Source organism: Hypanus sabinus, unplaced genomic scaffold (genome assembly GCF_030144855.1).
Source record: "Hypanus sabinus isolate sHypSab1 unplaced genomic scaffold, sHypSab1.hap1 scaffold_1018, whole genome shotgun sequence".
In the NCBI taxonomy this organism is placed as follows: Eukaryota; Metazoa; Chordata; class Chondrichthyes; order Myliobatiformes; family Dasyatidae; genus Hypanus; species Hypanus sabinus.
This window is the reverse complement of record NW_026779070.1, coordinates 51213-72786: the sequence shown is the minus strand read 5'-3', so window position 1 is coordinate 72786 and position 21574 is coordinate 51213. Positions and strand designations below refer to the sequence as shown.

The window sequence follows — 21574 nt, the reverse complement described above, 5'->3', positions numbered from 1 at the left end:
ATTCAAATAATTATCAAACAATGTGAAAAATGTGGGCTGATTATTGCCAACTGGAGAACACCACCAGTCACTGGCAGCCAACCAGAAAAAGGCCCCTGTTATTCCTTCTCGCTGCCTCCTGCCTGCCAGACGTTTCTCTATCCATGACAGTGTCCTTCCCTTAACGCCACGGGATTTTGTCTTGTTAAGGAGCCTCTTTTCTGGCACCTTATCAAATACCTTCTGAAATTCCAAGAGAGTGACATCCACTGTCTCTCCTGTGTCCACTCGGTTTGTTACTCCCTCTGAGAACTCTAACAGGCTTGTCCGGCAAGATTTGCACTCACAGACACTCACAGTGACATCCACTGTCCCCCTGTGTCCACTCGGTTTGTTACTCCCTCTGAGAACTCTAACAGGCTTGTCCGGGAAGATTCACACTCACAGACACTCACAGTGACATCCACTGTCTCTCCTGTGTCCACTCGGTTTGTTACTCCCTCTGAGAACTCTAACAGGCTTGTCCGGCACGATTCACACACACAGACACTCACAGTGACATCCACTGTCTCTCCTGTGTCCACTCGGCTTGTTACTCCCTCTGAGAACTCTAACAGGCTTGTCCGGCAAGAGTCGCACTCACAGACACTCACAGTGACATCCACTGTCTCTCCTGTGTCCACCCGGTTTGTTACTCCCTCTGAGAACTCTAACAGGCTTGTCCGGCAAGATTTACACTCACAGACACTCACAGTGACATCCACTGCCTCTTCTTTGTCCACCCTGTTCGTTACTTCCTCTACGAACTCAAACAGGCTTGACAGGCAAGATTTCTCTCAGCAGAAACCATGCTGACTTTGACTTACTTCATCATTCCTCTCCAAGAACCTCGAGAATTCATCCTTAATAATAGATTTCAACACTTTCTCAACAACTGCGGTTAGGCTGACTGGCCTATAATTTCAGTTCTTTAGTCTTCCTTACTGCTCAAAGAGTGGAGCGATATCTGCAATTTTCCAGCCCTCCGGGAATTAGGTGAATTTGAAGATTATGACCAATGCATCCGTTTTCCTTTCGCAACCTCTCTCAGGACACTGGGATGTGGGTTGTCTGATCCCGTCGACTTACCCGCGTAAGACCTTTGAGTTTTATTCGCCTCGCACATTACACTTCGTAATCGCAGTGACACTCACGCCTTCTCCCTGACACTGACTTGTGTCTGGTGCACTGCTAGTTCCCAGTACTGTGAAGAACTATGCAAAGTACAGATTGCGCTCATCTGCCATTTCTGTCACTCATTAATCTGATTTGTGTCACCAGCATTATTTTCCAATGGATCAAAATCAACTCTCACCTTCCTATTAAACGTTGCATCACTGAAAAATAAACTTATAGTATCCAGATTAATATTTTTGGATCCTGTGCCACAATATTCCACTTTTATTCCAATTTTATAGCCTTTTTCGTTGCCTTTTGTTCGATTTTAAAAGCTTTCAAATCATCCATCTTCCCACTCATATTTGCCACCTTATATAGAACATATAACCCGAGAACATTCCAGGGTTTAACTGCCATCCTTAAACTTATTCGTCAGCCACGGTTGCCTACCGTTGCCATTTGAGAATAACCTATTCTGTGGGACATATCTAAACTGCTCATTATGTATAATTACCAGAAACTTCAGACAGCTCTTCTCTGCAGGCATCCCAGCCATTATCTCCAGCTGTTTGTGATACGGATGCATGTGAATTATGCTTCTCCCTCAGAAAATTCAGAAGGAAATTAATCACACCTCTTCAGTAAACAGACTTCTATCTTCCGGCCATATCACTTACGAATGCTGAGGACTCGGTGTGAGATAACCCGGACCCTGGCGCGCGGGAATCAACACACCATCCAGGAGCCGCTTTCTGGCACAGTGACCCTCCTGTCTGTTCCACTAACTAACGAATCCCCGATGACCACATCTTGTCCCTTCTTCCCGACACCTTCTGAGTCAAGCGGCAGACGTACCGCCAAACAGCCAACCACTGGGACATCGCTCTCTCAGGCCGTCCGCCACCACGATCTCTCCAGTCACTGTTCTGCCACTCTGGCTCCAATCAATCTGCAACTGGTTGGCACCCATGAGTGTGAACTGTATAAACCTTCTGGTTATTGACCGACAAGCACGTGACTTGTGTTTCATCACTACCTTGAAGGTCCTGCCCTTTAATCTAACTCCCTGTACCCCCTCGTCTCTTGTCCCACCCATGCCATGGGTAGTCAAATGGATCACGATCGGACAGGCTCCCCACTGGGCGCTGGACCATCTGGACAATTGCAATACCGACGTCAGGATGTGGTTTAATGACAACAGCTCAGAGTTCAGCGCAAACATTTCCTCAGTTCTTATCAACGAGCTCCAGATCCGGGACAGTGCATCTCCCTCTGCAACAGGATGTTTGACTTCCTCATGGGGAACCACAGTCAGTGTAGCTCGATCATAACATTTCCGATCAATAAACAGTGTTGCAGTCACAGAGAAGCTGCATCGGAGTTTTTATAACCAAACAAAAAGAAAGGAGGAGATTTAATAACCAAATAACCATGCAACAATTACAGCACGGAAACAGGCCATCGCGGACCTTCTAGTCCATTCCGAACACTGACTCAACACATAGTCCCACCTACCTGCACTCAGCCCATAACCCCATCCCTTTCCTGTCCATATACCCATCTATTTGTTTAATGACTAAATCTATCCTGCCTCTACCACTCTTACTGGAAGCTTGTTCCACACAGCTTCCACTCTCTGCGTAAAGCCCCTCTCGTTTCCCCTAAACTTTTGCCCCCATCTTTCATCTCATGTCCTCTTGTTTGAATCTCCCCTACTCTCAATAGAAAAAGCCTATCCACGTCAACTCTATCTATACCCGTCATAACGCTAAATACCTCTATCGTCCCCTCTTTCAAACTTCTATCCTCCAAAGAATAAAGACCTAACTTGTTCAATATTTCTCTGTAACTTAGATGCTGAAACGGAGATAACATTCTAGTGACCAGAACAGTACACAATACTACCAATTTGGCCTCATCAAAGGCTTGTACAATTTTAACATTACATCCAAACTCCTACACTCAACACTCTGATATATAAAGGCCAACACACCAAAAGATTTCTTCACCATCTTCTCCACATGCGATTCCACCTTCAGGGAACTGTGCACCATAATTCCTAGAGAACTCTGTTCTACTGCATTCCCCAATGCCCTATCATTTACCATGTATGACTTGTTTTGATGAGTCCTACCAAAAAGTAGCACCTCACACTTATGAACATTAAACTCCATTTGCCATCTTGCAGCTCACTCTTCTAACTACCCTAAATCTCTCTGCAAGCATTGAAAACCGACTTCATTATATACAAGGCTCCTATCTTAATATCATCTACATATTTACTAATCCAATTTACCATCCCATCATCCAGATCATTAATGTATATGACAAACAACATTGGACCAAGTATAGATCCCTGAGACACACCACTAGACACCGGCCTCCAAACTGACAAACAGTTATCCACCATTACACTCTGGCATCTCCCATCCAGCCATTATTGAATCCATTTACTACTTCCATATGAATACCTAACGATTGTACCTTCCTAAATTAGCTTCCGTGTGGAACCGTGTCAGAGGCCTTACTGAAATCCATAGAGACAACATCCACTACATAACCCTCGTCAAATTTCCTTGTAAGCTCTTCAAAATATTCAATAGGTTTTGTCAAACATGACGTTCCACGCACAAATCCATTTTGACTGTTCCTAATCAGACCTTGTGCATTCGGATAATTATATATGCCATCTCTAAGGATACCTTCCACTAATTTACCCATCACTGACGTCAGACTTACAGGCCGATCATTGCTAGGTTGACTCTGAGAACCCTTATCAAACAATGGAACCGGATGAGCAATTCGCCAATCCTCCGACACCATCCCCGTTTCTAATGACATTTGAAATATTCCTGTCAGAGCCCCTGCAGAGTGACCGGCAGTAAACCTCAAATAAGTCTCCGTTCATTCCCACACTTTGTCTCCTGCCACGGAAACACCACTTTATCCATTATAATCCGCACGTTAATGCCTTCAGTCCTGTATTCATCCCTTTCGATGGTGTCCACAATTTACCAGGAATCTCAGACGATTGACTGCAATGTCTCCCCCTCAACAGCCTCTCCTCAGTACAAATTGCCTCGGTTTGTAAAACCAGTTACCTCATCCTCAGCACTGTTTTCAGTCAATGTCGATCTTTCTGCATTGAAATGTGTGCAGCCCGGGACAATATTTGCACTGATCTCAACCATCTGATTTCCATCTTTTTGTGATTTCTTATCAACATCCGTCTCCACATCCTCTCCAATAACTGTTCTGGCACTTTGGGCCCATCCCTTTGGAACTAGTTGACACCCATGATTGTAAACTGTATAATCTCTGGCTCTGGCCCGGCGTGAACGGTGCTCGGTTTTCAAGACTGAGATCACTACCCTGGAGATCCTGCCCTTTAACCCTTATCCCTCTACTCCCTCGTCACTCCTCCTAGCCATGCCACTGGTAGCCAAGTGGGACACGATCTGACTTGCTTTCCATTGGGCCTTGGGCATTCTGGACATTTGCAATACCCACACCGGGCTGCTGTTTCTTGACAACAGCTTAAAGTTCAGCAGAATAATTTCCTCAGTTTTTATCAACAATCTGAGCATCCGGGGCAGTGCATCTCCATCGGCAACAGAATGTTTGACTTCCCCATTGGGAACCCACAGTCAGTGCAGCTCGGTCACAACATTTCCGAACAACAAGCTGCACAATAGAGGCCTATCGGCCCAGAAAGCATTGCCGAAAATGCACTTATCTTGGAACCTACCAAGGGTAAACCATAGCACCATATTTTCGAGGCTCCATGTCCCTGTCCAGGAGTCTCTTAAAAGATCCTATCGTAACCGCCACAGCCACTAGCGCCGGCAGGCAATTCCACGAACACTACGTAAACAAAAATAAACCCTGACATCTCCTCTGTAACTGCTTTGAAGCAGATTAAAACAGTGCCCCCTCGTGCGATCTATAGTTTCTTGTGCCCTGCACCGTGCGTGTAACTACCTCTCTGTACGTTCAATCTATCACCCGGAAAGGCTCTCGAATTATTTGAAAATTTCCCGGATATTAGCATCTTTGCTGAGCCCAGCACGTTGACCCCGTTGACCTTGTCTCTCTCCACAAGAGGTCTGCAGTGGCTTGACTGTCCTGGTTCCCAGTGGCCTCTGTCCGTCTGGAGAATTGGAATATCTCCATCAGACTGCGGTTCATTGACAACAGCTCAGCGTTCAGCACAATCACTTCCTCAATTATAATCAACAAGCCCCAAATCCTGGGTCAGAGTATCTCCCTGTGCAACCGAATGTTTGACTTCCTCATCGGGAAACCACAGTCAGTGCAGGCAGGCCATAACATTACCCATCCACAGGTAGGGCTCAAATAACAGAAGGGCTACAAAAGGGCTGAGACCGATTGCGGAAATGGGCAAAGCGATGGCTGACGGAATAGACTGCCGGGAAGTGTATTGTCTTGCAATTCGGTAGAATAAATAAAAATGCGGACTATTTTCGAAATTGAGAGAAAACTCAACAATCTACGGCCGAAAGGGATTTGGGAGTCCTTCTGCAGGATTTCCTTAAGGTTAATTTATTGTTGGAGTCGGTGGTGAGGAAGGCAAATACAGCGGTCTCATTGCTTTCCAGAGGACTAACAAATAAAGACGATCATTTAATTTTAAGGTGATTTTCGGAGGCCTAATCTTGGGTAATATGGACCTATTTTTGGACCTTATGCAGGGAAGGATGTGTTGACGTTCTGAAGGGTGAAATGGAGTTTCGCGAAAATGATTCCGGGATTGAGGAGCGTTTGAGGAATCTGGGCCTGTACTCACTGGAATTCAGATGAATGAGTGGTGACGTCATTGTCGCTCATCAAATGTTGAAAGTCCTCGATCGAGTGAATGGGGAGAGAGATGGTGAGGTCGGGACAAAGGCCTGCGGGGAAAGCATCAGCATGCAGGGATGGGAATTTAGAGCGTAGGTTCGGAGGGATTTCTTCTGCCATGAGGGGTGATTGGAGGAATACCTTGCGGCTGGCGGCGGTGGAAACCAAGTCAATATTTCAAATGCAACATATCGGTAGATCGATGTAAACGCTTCTGCTGAGGGAATTAAGCAACTACGGACTTAAAAACTAAAGCTAAAACAAAAAAGGATGCAATCTCCTGGCTACAGCCTCAGCCATGTGAAATTTGCCTAATGTAAAGAAGATTAGAGTTAAATGCGTGGCTCAAGGATTGGTGTGGGAGAAGTGGGTTTGAATTCACGGGAAATTGGCACCAGTACTGGGGAAGGAGGGAACTGTTCCAATGGGACGGGCTAGACCTGAACCGGGATGGGACCTGGATCCCAGATAGCCACATAATGCGGGTATGTATGCAATAGATTGGCGGAGTATGGATAAGGTATAAGAGAAAAGTGTGGATAAAGTTAAAGTAAAATCAAAAGATAAAAAAGAGAAAGGTAAGAGTGGAGTAAAGCGACGCGAAGAAACTTCAAGTGTAAAGAGAGAAAGGTGACATGATTTTAAAAGCACAATGAGTGTAAAATCACTTTATCTGAATGTCCGTAGTTTTCCAAATAAGGTCAGTGGCCCAAATCAGTACAAAGGGGAGTGATTTAGTGGTCGTTATGGAGACGTGGTTGCAAAGAGGAGAGGACTGGAAATTCAATACCCAAGGATATCAGGGAATACGAAAGGATGAGCAGGAATGTCAAGGAGGTGGGGTAGCGCTCTTGATTGAGGCTGAGGTCAGGGCGATAGTGGGGGACGATATGGGATCTATGGAGCAGAATGTGGAATCCATCAGCGTGGAAATTACACATTCACTCAAACACGAAGAAGGTGTCACGTTCCCGACTGAACAGCGGCAGGCGTCCCATTTCAGCATTCCCATTCACCGGAGTGTGGTTAGCTGTCACCTTCCCTTTGAGGCTCAGAGTGCCAATTATTGCCCGTCAACAACCCTCCCCTCCATCGCGGACATGGTCAAAAGTGAATACGTCGGGAAGACCGTATCCACCAGCAAGGACGCCCTCCCGCCGGGAAATGCCCTCTGCTCATAGGTGCCATCGGGGAGAGGGTACAGGAGCCTGAAAACACAACAATTTACAAGCAGTTGCCTCCACTCCTCCATCAGATTGCGAACGCTCCCTGAACACTTAAACACTCCCTCGGTATTTACCTTCATTGCAGTATTTATTAATTCTCCCAATTTACGTTAATTTTACATCTTTGCATCGTCCCGGGGTCACGTTGAAGTTGTTCAATGCTTCGGTGAGGCGGCGCTTGGAGGGCGGTGTACAGTTCTGGTCCCCCTCCTGTAGGAAAGATGCCACTGAGCTGGAGAGAGTGCGGGGGGAGATTTACGAGGATGTTGCCGGGTCTCGAGAGTCGAAGATACGGAGAGAAGGCAAGAAGGACGGATGAGTCTATATTCCCTGGATTGTGGTTATGAATCCAGGAGGGGTACAGATAGGGTGAATGTGCACAGTCTTTCCCACCTGGGTTGGGGAATTGAGAGACTGAGTGCACAGAATTGAGGTGAGAGTGTGTGGAGAGAACGGAGAGCGGAGAGGCAGAGAGTGGGGTCCGAGGGAGACAGAGCCAGAGCAGAAGCGGAATGAGTTGAGGAGAAGGACAAAGAGAGTAGAAAGGGGGAGTAAATGGGGGGAGCGGAGAGCGGGGCGGGAAGGGTGAAGAGTGGTCTAGATGGGGAGAGGGTGAGTAGTGGGGAAGAATGGGGATGCGATTAGAGGAGGAGACTGGGGTAGGAAGGAGGGGAAGAGAGGGTGGTAAGGAGTAAAAGGATGGGGGTTTGAGAGTGGGTTAGATTGAATGGGGAGAGGTGGGGTGCATTCATTTGATTTAAGTCTTCTCCACGGGGTGTTGACAGAGACCTCTGATCTCTGCAGGAATATCCGACTTCTCGCAGATGAATCTGTAATTACTTTTGCAATTATTGTAGCCCCGGTACGCGTTGCATTTACTGCAGCTGGACCATCCAAAGGACTTGTCGAGAACATTAGAGTCCACATTCCTATGAAAAAGGGTTAGACAATTTCAACAGAGATAAAACAGGTACAGCAGGCAACCGGAAATAGTCGAAAAAAATAGTCCACTAATCTGCGCTCGCCTCCCAGCCCCGGAAAAATTCCACTACACCTCTCTCCCTTACAAACACGAGTCAGTTCCCAAATCAATTCCACTGCGCCACTCTCTCCCGAAAACCGTGGGTCAGTCAACAAACTAATCCCACTCTCCCATTCTGTCCAAACGGCCTCGTGTCAGACTCCAAACTAATCCCACTGTCCCATTCTCTCCACACGGCCTCGAGTCACTCGCACACCACCGACCTGTAACAGTCCAAACCTCACCCGTCTCTGCATTTTCCAATCCAGTAAGTTCTGTATACATAGCCGATGGATGTGGAAACAAAATCCTGTGAAATTAAATTCCTTTGATTAATGTGCATGCAACTCACTGGGAAATGTTTCACTGCTAATGTAATGGTTTCTCTGTAGCAGCAGTGGGTTTGTGCTATGACGAGAGTTAACGGGGGCTTTGGAATGGGTGGCGTCCCCTGATGGGAGGGGTTTTCTTTCCTGAGAGCCCGAGAGCGAGGGACTCGCGTGTTTTTGTTCTGCTGAAGATGGGGAGAGAAGATGCCAGAGCGGGGTAATCGTAGACTGCAGGCCTGAGCGGACTTGGAATGGGGTCGGGAGTGGATCACGCCCGGGGGAAATCGATGGAGAACGGACGGACGGGAAAACAGTGAGCTCCAAGGAGCGCATTAGACTGTTTCCTTAAAATGGGCCCTTTTTCTCTTTATTTCTGTACTAACCCGCTAGTCAAATGAAGAATCATAAAGCCCAGTCGTTTAATTGCAAATGGTGAACTGTTGGTTGTTTCGTGGGATTCATTTGTAACTGGGCAACACATCACACAAGCGAGATTTCTCAGTAACGACCCCACCCCCCACCACCGACCCCCAGACTAACGCATGCTGGTCGAACCTGAGAGTCACATTTATCCTCCCTCCATACCTGACCACGGGAAAATGTGACGAGATGGCACAGAGGTGGCATCACCAAGTGTCTGATCGATGGAATGTGTGACGGGACGGCGTGGTGGGACTTCATTCGGTTACACGAAAAAAAAATACTTCTATAGTTGTACCGTTGAGAGCATCCTCACAGGCTGCATCACTCTCCGGTATGGAGGAGCTACATTCAGTGATTCAGGAACAGCTTCTTCCCCTCTGCCATCCGATTCCTGAATGGACTCTGAAGCTTTGGACACTACTTCACTTTTTATAATGTACGCCATTTCTGTTTTATTTTACACTTTAAATAATCAATTCAATATCTGTGTTTGATTTACTTGTTTACTTTTATTATGCTTTATTTTATTTATTATTATTTTCTGTCTCTCTGTTATGTATTGCATTGAATTGCTGATGCTCAAGTTAAGAAATTTCACGTCACATTCCAGTGATAATAAACCGGGTTCAGATTGTGCTTCTAGTGGGAGTTTCATTCTGTGTCAATCCCCGGGAGTGTGTGATGGGACGGTGTCGAATATTTCGATCTATCGTAGACCTCGGGAATCACTTACCTCTTCCTTTTTTGAATTTATTTCGAGGAGCCTTGCATTAAAGTTTGAACAATGTTCCCTCGCTCCATCATAAGCTTTCTCCATGGAGGATATGAAATAACACCGACTTCCGTTATTGATCCAGTTCTGAGGACACGGATGCACTACAAATAATGAACAAAAAACAGTGAATCTCCCTCCATAACTTCCATTGCACCGACTGGGATCAGAAAATGTCAAACACACTCAACAACGACCAATCCCGGATTCAGACAGCAGGTGTCGCTGCTTTCACACCGTCCGATCACGCACACCTCCGGCCAGACATAGACTGAACCTCCCTACCTCCCTCCGCACCGTCAGACACAGAGAGTGAAGCTCGCAATCTCTCTCTCTCTCTCTCTCTCTCTCTCTCTCTCTCTCTCTCTCTCTCTCTCTCTCTCTCTCTCTCTCTCTCTCTCTCTCTCTCTCTCTCTCTCTCTCTCTCTCTCTCTCTCTCTCCGCACAGTCACTTTACACACACATAGGTTCAGACTGCACGCTGTCCACTGTTAAACTACGCGCTCCTGCGGGTAGACACAGAGTGAAGCTCCCTCCACACCGTTCCATCACACATTCCCAGAGTGAGACACAGAGTTAAGCCAATGTCACAGTGTCCAATCGCACAATCCAGGGGTCAGACACAGTTTAGCAGTTTAGCTCTTTCAGCACCGTCCGATTACTGGCACCCGGAGAAAGCAATGGAGTGAAGCTCTTTCTCACTCTCCTATGACACACGCGGAGGGTCAAAAACATTGTGCACCGTCCGCACCGTCTCATCACACTCTCGCGGGATCAGACACAGAGTGAGTCTCCCGCCACACATTCCCGAGAGCAGACATGAAATGAAACTACCTCGGGATCGTCCCATTAGTTGTCGAGTGAAAGTCCCTGCAGACAATTCAATCACACACTTCCTGACCAGTCAGAGAGAAGTTTGGGTTCCGCACACAATGTCCCGTCACACACTCTTGGGGACAGGCGAAGAAGGAAGCTCTTGTCTCACGTTCCCAACATACGCTTCCGTTGTCAGACATAGAGTGAGGTTCCTTCCCCAGTGTCCCAGCACACACGACCCTAACGCTAATCAGCACTATCGCACACTCCTTGTGTCCCATCATTCGGTCATTTCTTCCTCCACACTACCCTAATACTACCTCCCCTGGTCAGATAGGAAATGAAACACTCTCTACTTCATCCCGCCGTACACTCCCGTGGCCAACCATAGTATGATGCTCCTTCCACCCGGTGACATCACAGGGGTCAGTAAACGAGAGAAGTTCACTCCGCACCGTCCTATCATAGAGATATCTGACACAGAGAGGAACACCATCCAGACTCACCGTTACCGGTGTCAGGCAAACACATAACACCCCCCGCCTCCCCCCGCACGAAAGGCATTTACCCACCCCACATCCCGTAGTAGCTTCTCATCACACACAAATGGATCGAACACAGAGTTCCATCAAACACACACGGGGTGAGTTCAGAGCTTTACGTTCCCTGCACATCTTCCGATCACACACTCCCGGAGTGAGACACATCGTTTTTCTACCTCTGCAAAGCCTCGTCACGCACTGTCTGGATCAGACACAGAGTGAATCTCCTTCGCCATGGCCTCATCACACATTCCAGCGTTCAGACGTGTAGTGAAATTTCCTGCACGACGTCCAGTCACACTCCTCCGGGGTCAGTTTATCTGTGTTACTCCATAGAACCATAGAACATTACAGCGCAGTAGTGGCCCTTCAGCCCTCCACGTTGTGCTGACCCATATAGTCCTTAAAAAATTACTAAACCCGCACTACTCCATAACCCTATATTTTTCATTCATCCATGTGCCTCTCCAAGAGGGTCTTAAATACCTCTAATGTTTTAGCCTCCACCACCATTCCTGGCAAGTCATTGCAGGCACTCACAACATTCTGTGTAAAAGACTTACCCCTGATGTCTCCCCTAAACTTCCCTCCCTTAATATTGTACATATGTCCTCTGGTATTTGCTGTTGGTGTGCTGGGAAACAGGTATTGACTATTCAATCTATCTATGCCTCTCAGAATCTTGTAGACCTCTATCAAGTCCCCTCTTATTCTTCTACGCTCCAAAGAGAAAAGTCCCAGCTCTGTTAAACTAGCTTCATATGACTGTTTCTCCAATCCAGGCAACATCCTGGTAAATCTCCTTTGCACCCTCTCCATAGCGTCCACATCATTCCTATAATGAGGTGACGAGAAGTGAACACAATACTCTAAGTGCGGTCTCACCAGAGATTTGTAGAGTAGCAACATGAACTCTCTACTCTTGAACTCAATCCTTTGTTAATGAAGCCTAGCATCCCATAGGTCTTCTTAACTACTCTATCAACCTGTGCAGCGACCTTGATGGATGTATGGATTTAAACCCCAGGTCCCTTTGTTCATCCGCACTTTTAAGTAACTGACCATTAATCCTGCACTCAGTCTTCTGGTTTGTCCTTCCAAAATGCATCACCTCACACTTGTCTGGGTTGAACTCCATCTGCCATTTTTCTGCCCAACTCTGCAGCCTGTATATATACTCTTGTATCCTTCGACCACATATAGCTCCATCCACAAATTTTCCAACCTTTGTGTCGTGCATAAACTTACTCACCCATCCTTCCACCTCTACATCCAAGTCAGTTATAAAAATCACAAATAGCCGGGGTCCAGGACTCCACGAGTCACTGACCTCCAGGCAGAATACTTTCCTTCCACAACTACACTCTGTTATCTTCCTTTAAGCCATTTTTTTTTATCCAACTCCTTCCACACCGTCTTATCACACACTCACCGGGTCAAACACAGAGTGAATCACCCTCCATACCATCTCTTCACACAGTCCAGATGTCAAGCACAGAGAGACGCTTCCTCTCTCCATGCCTGCCCTGTGATGAGGAACTGGAGAAAGAGTGTGATTATGCCTCACCTCTTGTGCCGGTCAACAATTGACAAATTTGAGCCTTGGTTTCGTTGGCAGATCTGTACTTCTTTTTCACCTGAATAACCTGGTTACGAAGTTCAGTGTTTCTTCGTTTAAGAACGGACAGATTAGAGTTGAGCGCAGAAAGATAGTTGAGACAGGTTCCCTGGGTCAGATTCAGGAGGGAATTCTCGGATATTGTGGATTCAAGGGTTGAGTTTAACTCAAGGACTTGTAGTCGACATTGGCGCTGGGTCCTGTTCATCTCGCGATATTCTTCCCGAAGGAGCTGTAAGTTTCGGCTGGATGTGATCTGAGACTGACGAATCTGTGACACTGAGAGAGATGGTGAAGGATGATTGGCATTTACAGTGACACGCGAGTCAGCGTCACGCTACCGAACGGGTGACAGAGAGTGTGGTGTCAGTGTCACGGTGAAGGGTGTCACAGTGAAGAATGTGCTGGTGACACAGTGGGAGGCGTCAGCGCCACATTGAGAGGGGTGTCTGTGTCACGCTGAGTGGTATATCAATGTCCCGCTGAAGGGTTTGTTGATGGTACAAGGGGGGTCTGCGTCAGTATCGTGCGGGGCATGTTCGAGTTGCTCTGAGGAAGGAGTCGGTGTCACTGTGATAGGAGTTTAGGTGCACTGTCGAGAGTTGAGGCGGTTCATAATGAAGTGTTTCTCGATGTCACTGCGAGGGAAATCTCAGAGTGAGGGGCGTGTGGGTGTCCCGGTGTGTAGAGTAACTGTGTCACGGTTTGTGATGCGCTGGTCTCACAGAGAGAGGTGTGTCTGAGTCACGGTGAGAGACATGTCATGGCTACGGTGGGTGTGACAGTTTCACGCTGAGGCGTGGATCAATGTCACGGGGTGTACAACGTAAGTTGTGCATCGGTGTTATGTTGAGGGGTGATACTGTCTCGTTGAAGGGTGTTACAGTGATATGTGAGTCTTTGTCACGGTGCGGAGCTGGACGGGTCGGGTTGAGGAGCGTGTTGGTGTCACAGTGAGTGATGCCTCAGTGTCACGGTGAAGGGCGTCTCGGTGTCTCTGTCGTGTTTTACAATAACAAATTATTTACATTTGGATCCCGTTCGGCTCACCATTGGTCGAGAGACCGGAAACAATCACGATAAGGGCGGACGTAAAGAGGCGGAGTAGTCAGATCCCATGGTTCGAACTATTTTCCATGTTCTCTTTCACTGTGTGGGTGAATTCAGCTGTGTCCCCCATTGGGACTCCCTTCCACCCACCAGCCGCGGCCTCTCCTTCCACGACGATCATCCCTCCCTCTCTCATTCCCAGTTACATTGAGCCTCATTGCTGAGAGTCCAAATCCTTTCTCTTGCCAGGGCTGATAAGCGTCTCTCTGATTCCAGAGATTTTGTCACCTCTCCCGAATGTGATCGATTAAGTTGGAGCCGGGGGCTTTTGACTGGGTCCCTCAGGGGAGGGTTATCCAGGTATGCACGGGGAATTGGCCGTCCGGATTCAGACTTGCTTTTCTCGGTGTCACGGTGTGGACGTAACTGTGTCATGGTGGGAGTTATGTCCCTGTACAGGAAAGCTAGTGTCAGTTCTACGGTGAGGGGTGTGACAGTGTCATGGAGGCCCGGAACGGTATGTGTCAGTGTCATGGTGAAGTACACGTTCAGCGGCGAGTCCGGGTCACTGTGAGGTTTTACACTCATGTTTTATTCCACTTTGTTATTTTACGGTCTGACTCCAACCGGAGTCCGTTCGACTCACCATAGATCGACAGCCCGACCACGGCCACGAAGAGGACGGACGTCACTAGGCTGTGCAGGCAGATCTTACGATCCGGTCTATTTCCAATGTTCTCATTCGGCTCCTGTTTATGCGGACCTGTGGAGACGCCATTCAGAGAAACAGAAGGAGAATTCAGGGGATGGTGAGAGGACGGCGATGGGCGGGAAAATGTGAGAGAATGGGGGAGAGAAAACGAGAAGAGAAAGGGGAGAGGAAGTGGCCGCGTGAGAAGAGGAAGCGATGTTCTGTGTGAATGGGGAGTGGGATGTCTGAGAGAGACAGGGAAAGATTGGGAAAGAGAGAGAGAGTGAGGGGAGAAAAATGTGGGAAAGAGGGGGAACGGACAATGAAGCGAGAGAGAGGTGCGTGAAAGAGTGGAAAGAGAGAGTGTCACAAGTTTATTATTTACCGTAGCTGTATTATTGTTCGCCCGCCTTTTTCCTTTTTCACACATAAGATCAATGACCGTCTTGTGGGGATTAACATGTTGTGGGGATTTTCGGGGACTCCATTGCGTTTTGTATGTTTAGTGATTGCTGTCAAGGAGAAGGGCGGCACGGGCATGTGATGGTTAGCGCAGCGCTTTACAGAACCAGCGACCCGGGTTCTATTCCCGTCGCTTCCAGCAAGGAGTTTCCAATTTCTCCCCACGAGCGTGTGGATTTCCTCCGGGCGCTCTGGTTTCCCCCCACTGTACAAAGACATACCGGTTGGTCGGTTTATTGGTTATTGTAATTTTAAAAGTCATTAGGAAAGGAATAAATCGGAGAATTGTTGTGCAGCGCGGCCTGAATGTTCGGAAGACCCTACTCCGAACTGTTTTTCAATGAAAAACTAAATAAAATATATTTAAAAAATATAAGAAAAGAAGAAAAACGATGGTGCAAAATGGTATTCATATACAACCGGACCATCCGGTGTTTTTGATCTGGATGAAAATAGAGATGGATGGTTGTAAAATCTCAGACGACACAAAGACTGGTGGTGTTGTGGACAGTGAGGAAGATCCCCAATAGTTTCGGTGGGGTATGGATCAGTAGTAGATCTGGGTGGAAAATGGCAAACAGAGTTTAGGTCAGGTAACTGTGAGGTATTTTCCTTTGGGGAGTTAAATATCACTGGACAGGAGGCAGTTAACGACCGAACCTTTAACTGTCGAAACGGAAAGGGATCTCGGGTTGATCACGCGGTTCAATGGAGTGATAAAGATTTGACTGCAGACGGGTCTTTGACAAAGTCTCTCTCATGGGAGATCCATTCACAAGATTGCGATGACAGGGATTCACAACTGAGTTTCCCTACTGGCTTGTCCACAGAACACAGAGGCCGGTGGACGTCATGACTGGTGGTGTTACCCACGTATCCACACAGGGAACTCTGCTGTCTGCGGCAAAGACTTGTGAGAACCTGGACATTTGACAATGTTTTGTGTGTTTCGAACATCCTGCATCGTAGACCAGCCAGTACAGCAGAGGAACAGGCCCTTCGGCCGGCAATGCTGTCCGGGATGCTTTCCCTCCGGTGTTAGACGTTTCACATTTGGGAATGATACCGTCTAGAACTCTTATGATCTTCTGCTATCTCTGAGCATTTCGCCTACCAGGGTCAAAATTTTACGTTTCGCCGGGTTAAACACCATCTGCCATTCCTCCATCCCATATCGGAAACTGATCCGTGACCTATGGAATTGAATGCAGATCCGCTAAGCGATCCTCAACACCCATCAGCCTGTCATCTGCAAACATACCAAACCATTCACCTCCATTCACATTCAGATCGTTCATATATATAACCATATAACAATCACAGCAGTGAAAGAGGCCATCTCGGCCCTTCTGGTCCTTGCAGAGCGCTTACTGTCACCTAGTCCACCGACCCGCATTCACCCAATTGGCTCGGAGATCGCAGACACGGTTTAGTGTTGCAGTCCGTTTCTCAGACCGGAAGCTCGTCACTAGCGCTGTTCACGGGTGGTCGGTGGTGGGACGATCGATCTTTGTCAAATATATCGACCATTTATAGCAGATTACACAGTATGCAGAAGGTGAGCTTGCAGACGGCATTAACGCTGATGTCGTTTTAAACAGTGAAGACAGATTTCTCCTACAGTGGGATCTCAATTCGCCGGGGAAGTCGACCGGGCAGAACCAGATGCAATTTAGTTTGAGCTATAGTATTTCAGGAAGACAAACAACAGGGTAGGGCTTGCACGGTCAACGGGAGGAAACTTGGGAAAGATTATCGAATGTAGGGCGAGAGGTACCCTGATACCTGAAACTGAAGTCACAGGTAGACAGGACCCTGGAGAGTATTGTCGAACAGAGGGACCCAAGGGTATAAGGGTACACGGTTCCCTGAAAGTGGAGTCACGGGTAGACGGGGACCGTGGAGACTGTTGTAGAACAGAGGGATCCAGGGGTACAGGGACACGGTTCTCTGAAGCTGGAGTCATAGGTAGACAGGGACCCTGGGGAGTGTTGTAGGACAGAAGGACAGAGGTATAGATACACGGTTCTCTTAAAGTGGAGTCACAAGTAGGCAGGGAGCGTGGAGAGTTTTGTAGAACAGAGGGATCCAGGGGTGTAGGTGCACGGTTCTCTGAAGCTGGAGTCACAGGTAGACAGGGCGGTGAAGAAACCGTCTTTCGAACCGCCCTTCAACAGTCAGGGCAATAAGTACAGGAGTAGGGAGGTCATGTTGGAATTGAAGAGAGAGAGAGGGGTAGGGACTGCGAGGGAGGAGAGAGAAGGCTGTAGGGACAGAGAGGAAGGATGGAGTGAGGGATAGGGACCGAGCGGGATGAGAGAGAGAGAGAGAGAGAGAGAGAGAGAGAGAGAGAGAGAGAGAGAGAGAGAGAGAGAGAGAGAGAGAGAGAGAGAGAGAGAGAGAGAGAGAGAGAGAGAGAGAGATTGACAGAGAGAGAGGTCTGAAAGTTCAGACCGTCTGAGAGATGAGAGAGAGAGAGAGAGAGAGAGAGAGAGAGATTGACAGAGAGAGAGGTCTGAAAGTTCAGACCGTCTGAGAGATGAGAGAGAGAGAGAGAGAGAGAGAGAGAAATAAAAGTAGAGACCGGTAGAGAATGTACGTTGCCTATCGGCGGCGTCAACGGACGTTTACGAAGTGGGATTTCTCGAGGGTCTGCGGGCGGTTATTTAAAAATGTGGCATGGAGAGCGTTAGTCCACTGTACGTGGCCTGTCAGTCGCTGTAACTGGGACAATAATCGTCAGCTGGACAACAGGGCAGGTTCAGTCATAAAAAGGAGACACTGCCGAGCGGAGCGTTCATCAGAGGAGCGGTTATCAAAGGAGTAATCTGAGACAGAGTGGTAGGCCTTTGGTTCATTCAGGCCTCGGCGATAACGGGTCGAGGAGAGGTGAGCTGCCCGTGAGGAACAGAACAGGAAGTCTGTCTGTGAGTCCGGTGTTCTCTGCTGGGTGTTAGATGCGGGATGTCCGGGAGAATCCCAGCCTTCCAGTCGGCCACATCCGCGCCAGCTACTTCGAGCTACAGCTCCTTAGCGACCACGTTAGGGAAGTAGAGAGGCAGCTCGATGACCTTCGTCTAGTCAGGGAGAGTGCGGAGATGATAGACGGGATTTACAGGCAAGCAGTCACAGCGGGTCCTCGGGAGACAGAGAAGTGTGTAACAGTCAGGAGAGGGAAACGTCTGGTCAGGGAGAGTGAGGAGATGATAGAGGGGATTTACAGGCAAGCAGTCACACCGGGTCCTCGGGAGACAGATAAATGGGTAACAGTCAGGAGAGGGAAACGTCTGGTCAGGGAGAGTGAGGAGATGATAGAGGGGATTTACAGGCATGCAGTCACACCGGGTCCTCGGGAGACCGATAAATGGGTAACAGTCAGGAGAGGGAAACGTCTGGTCAGGGAGAGTGAGGAGATGATAGACGGGATTTACAGGCAAGCAATCACACCGGGTCCCCGGGAGACAGATAAATGGGTAACAGTCAGGAGAGGGAAACGTCTGGTCAGGGAGAGTGAGGAGATGATAGACGGGATTTACAGGCAAGCAATCACACCGGGTCCCCGGGAGACAGATAAATGGGTAACAGTCAGGAGAGGGAAACGTCTGGTCAGGGAGAGTGAGGAGATGATAGAAGGGATTTACAGGCAAGCAATCACACCGGGTCCCCGGGAGATAGATAAATGGGTAACAGTCAGGAGAGGGAAACGTCTGGTCAGGGAGAGTGAGGAGATGATAGAGGGGATTTACAGGCATACGGTCACACCGGGTCCTGGGGAGACAGATAAATGGGTAACAGTCAGGAGATGGAAACGTCTGGTCAGGGAGAGTGAGGAGATGATAGACGGGATTTATAGACAAGCAGTCACACCGGGTCCCCGGGAGACAGATAAATGGGTAACAGTCAGGAGAGGGAAGCGTCGATCAGGGAGAGTGAGGAGATGATAGAGGGGATTTACAGGCATTCGGTCACACCGGGTCCTGGGGAGACAGATAAATGGGTAACAGTCAGGAGAGGGAAACGTCTGGTCAGGGAGAGTTAGGAGATGATAGAGGGGATTTACAGGCAAGCAGTCACAGCGGGTCCCCGGGAGACAGATAAATGGGTAACAGTCAGGAGAGGGAAACGTCTGGTCAGTGAGACTGAGGAGATGATAGAGGGGATTTACAGGCATACGGTCACAACGGGTCCTGGGGAAACAGATAATTGGGTAACAGTCTGGAGAGGGAAACGACTGGTCAGGGAGAGTTAGGAGATGATAGAGGGGATTTACAGGCAAGCAGTCACAACGAGTCCTGGGGAGACAGATAAATGGGTGACAGTCAGGAGAGGGAAACGTCTGGTCAGGGAGAGTGAGGAGATGATAAAGGGGATTTACAGGCAAGCAGTCACTCCGGGTCCTCGGGAGACAGATAAATGGGTAACAGTCAGGAGAGGGAAAGTCTGGTCAGGGTGAGTGAGGAGATGATAGAGGGGATTTACAGGCATACGGTCACACCGGGTCCTGGGGAGACAGATAAATGGGTAACAGTCAGGAGAGGGAAACGTCTGGTCAGGGAGAGTGAGGAGATGATAGAGAGGATTTACAGGCATGCAGTCACACCGGGTCCTGGGGAGACAGATAAATGGGTAACAGTCAGGAGAGGGAAACGTCTGGTCAGGGAGAGTGAGGAGATGATAGAGGAGATTTACAGGCAAGCAGTCACTCCGGGTCCTCGGGAGACAGATAAATGGGTAACAGTCAGGAGAGGGAAATGTCTGGTCAGGGAGAGTGAGCAGATGATAGACGGGATTTACAGGCAAGCAGTCACACCGGGTCCCCGGGAGACAGATAAATGGGTAACAGTCAGGAGAGGGAAACGTCTGGTCAGGGAGAGTGAGGAGATGATAGAGAGGATTTACAGGCATGCAGTCACACCGGGTCCTGGGGAGACAGATAAATGGGTAACAGTCAGGAGAGGGAAACGTCTGTTCAGGGAGAGTGAGGAGATGATAGAGGAGATTTACTGGCAAGCAGTCACTCCGGGTCCCCGGGAGACAGATAAATGGGTAACAGTCAGGAGAGGGAAATGTCTGGTCAGGGAGAGTGAGGAGATGATAGACGGGATTTACAGGCAAGCAGTCACTCCGGGTCCCCGGGAGACAGATAAATGGGTAACAGTCAGGAGAGGGAAACGTCTGGTCAGGGAGAGTGAGGAGATGATAGACGGGATTTACAGGCAAGCAATCACACCGTGTCCCCGGGAGACAGATAAATGGGTAACAGTCAGGAGAGGGAAACGTCTGGTCTGGGAGAGTGAGGAGATGATAGACGGGATTTACAGGCAAGCAGTCACTCAGGGTCCTCGGGAGAGAAATAAATGTGTAACAGTCAGGAGAGGGAAACGTCTGGTCAGGGAGAGTGCGGAGATGATAGACGGGATTTACAGGCAAGCAATCACACCGGGTCCTCGGGAGACAGATAAATGGGTAACAGTCAGGAGAGGGAAACGTCTGGTCAGGGAGAGTGAGGAGATGATAGAGGGGATTTACAGGCAAGCAGTCACTCCGGGTCCTCGGGAGACAGATAAATGGGTAACAGTCAGGAGAGGGAAACGTCTGGTCAGGTTGAGTGAGGAGATGATAGAGGGGATTTACAGGCATACGGTCACACCGGGACCTGGGGAGACAGATAAATGGGTAACAGTCAGGAGATGGAAACGTCTGGTCAGGGAGAGTGAGGAGATGATAGACGGGATTTGTAGGCAAGCAGTCACACCGGGTCCTGGGGAGACAGATAAATGGGTAACAGTCAGGAGAGGGAAACGTCTGGTCAGGGAGAGTGAGGAGATGATAGAGAGGATTTACAGGCATGCAGTCACACCGGGTCCTGGGGAGACAGATAAATGGGTAACAGTCAGGAGAGGGAAACGTCTGGTCAGGAAGAGTGAGGAGATGATAGAGGAGATTTACAGGCAAGCAGTCACTCCGGGTCCCCGGGAAACAGATAAATGGGTAACTGTCAGGAGAGGGAAATGTCTGGTCATGGAGAGTGAGGAGATGATAGACGGGATTTACAGGCAAGCAGTCACACCGGGTCCCCGGGAGACAGATAAATGGGTAACAGTCAGGAGAGGGAAGCGTCGATCAGGGAGAGTGAGGAGATGATAGAGGGGATTTACTGGCATACGGTCACACCGGGTCCTGGGGAGACAGATAAATGGGTAACAGTCAGGAGAGGGAAACGTCTGGTCAGGGAGAGTTAGGAGATGATAGAGGGGATTTACAGGCAAGCAGTCACAGCGGGTCCCCGGGAGACAGATAAATGGGTAACAGTCAGGAGAGGGAAACGTCTGGTCAGGGAGACTGAGGAGATGATAGAGGGGATTTACAGGCATACGGTCACACCGGGTCCTGGGGAAACAGATAATTGGGTAACAGTCAGGAGAGGGAAACGACTGGTCAGGGAGAGTTAGGAGATGATAGAGGGGATTTACAGGCAAGCAGTCACACCGGGTCCTGGGGAGACAGATAAATGGGTGACAGTCAGGAGAGGGAAACGTCTGGTCAGGGAGAGTGAGGAGATGATAAAGGGGATTTACAGGCAAGCAGTCACTCCGGGTCCTCGGGAGACAGATAAATGGGTAACAG

General features: G+C 48.6%; 1 protein-coding gene across 3 annotated transcripts in view; it reads right to left on the bottom strand.

The window, feature by feature from the left end:
• Window positions 1-7310: 7310 nt before the first annotated feature.
• Window positions 7311-21574, bottom strand: part of LOC132386130 (oxidized low-density lipoprotein receptor 1-like) — a 65470-nt gene continuing 51206 nt past the window's right edge. For all 3 annotated transcript variants that reach the window (XM_059958425.1, XM_059958424.1, XM_059958426.1), the window contains 5 exons: window positions 14441-14557; window positions 12694-13023; window positions 9730-9872; window positions 8490-8554; window positions 7311-8152 (listed from right to left, as the gene is read on the bottom strand). In XM_059958425.1, the coding sequence (XP_059814408.1) occupies window positions 7981-8152; window positions 8490-8554; window positions 9730-9872; window positions 12694-13023; window positions 14441-14557 (827 nt within the window). In that variant the 3' untranslated portion in view covers window positions 7311-7980. The remainder of the gene's footprint in view (window positions 8153-8489; window positions 8555-9729; window positions 9873-12693; window positions 13024-14440; window positions 14558-21574) is intronic.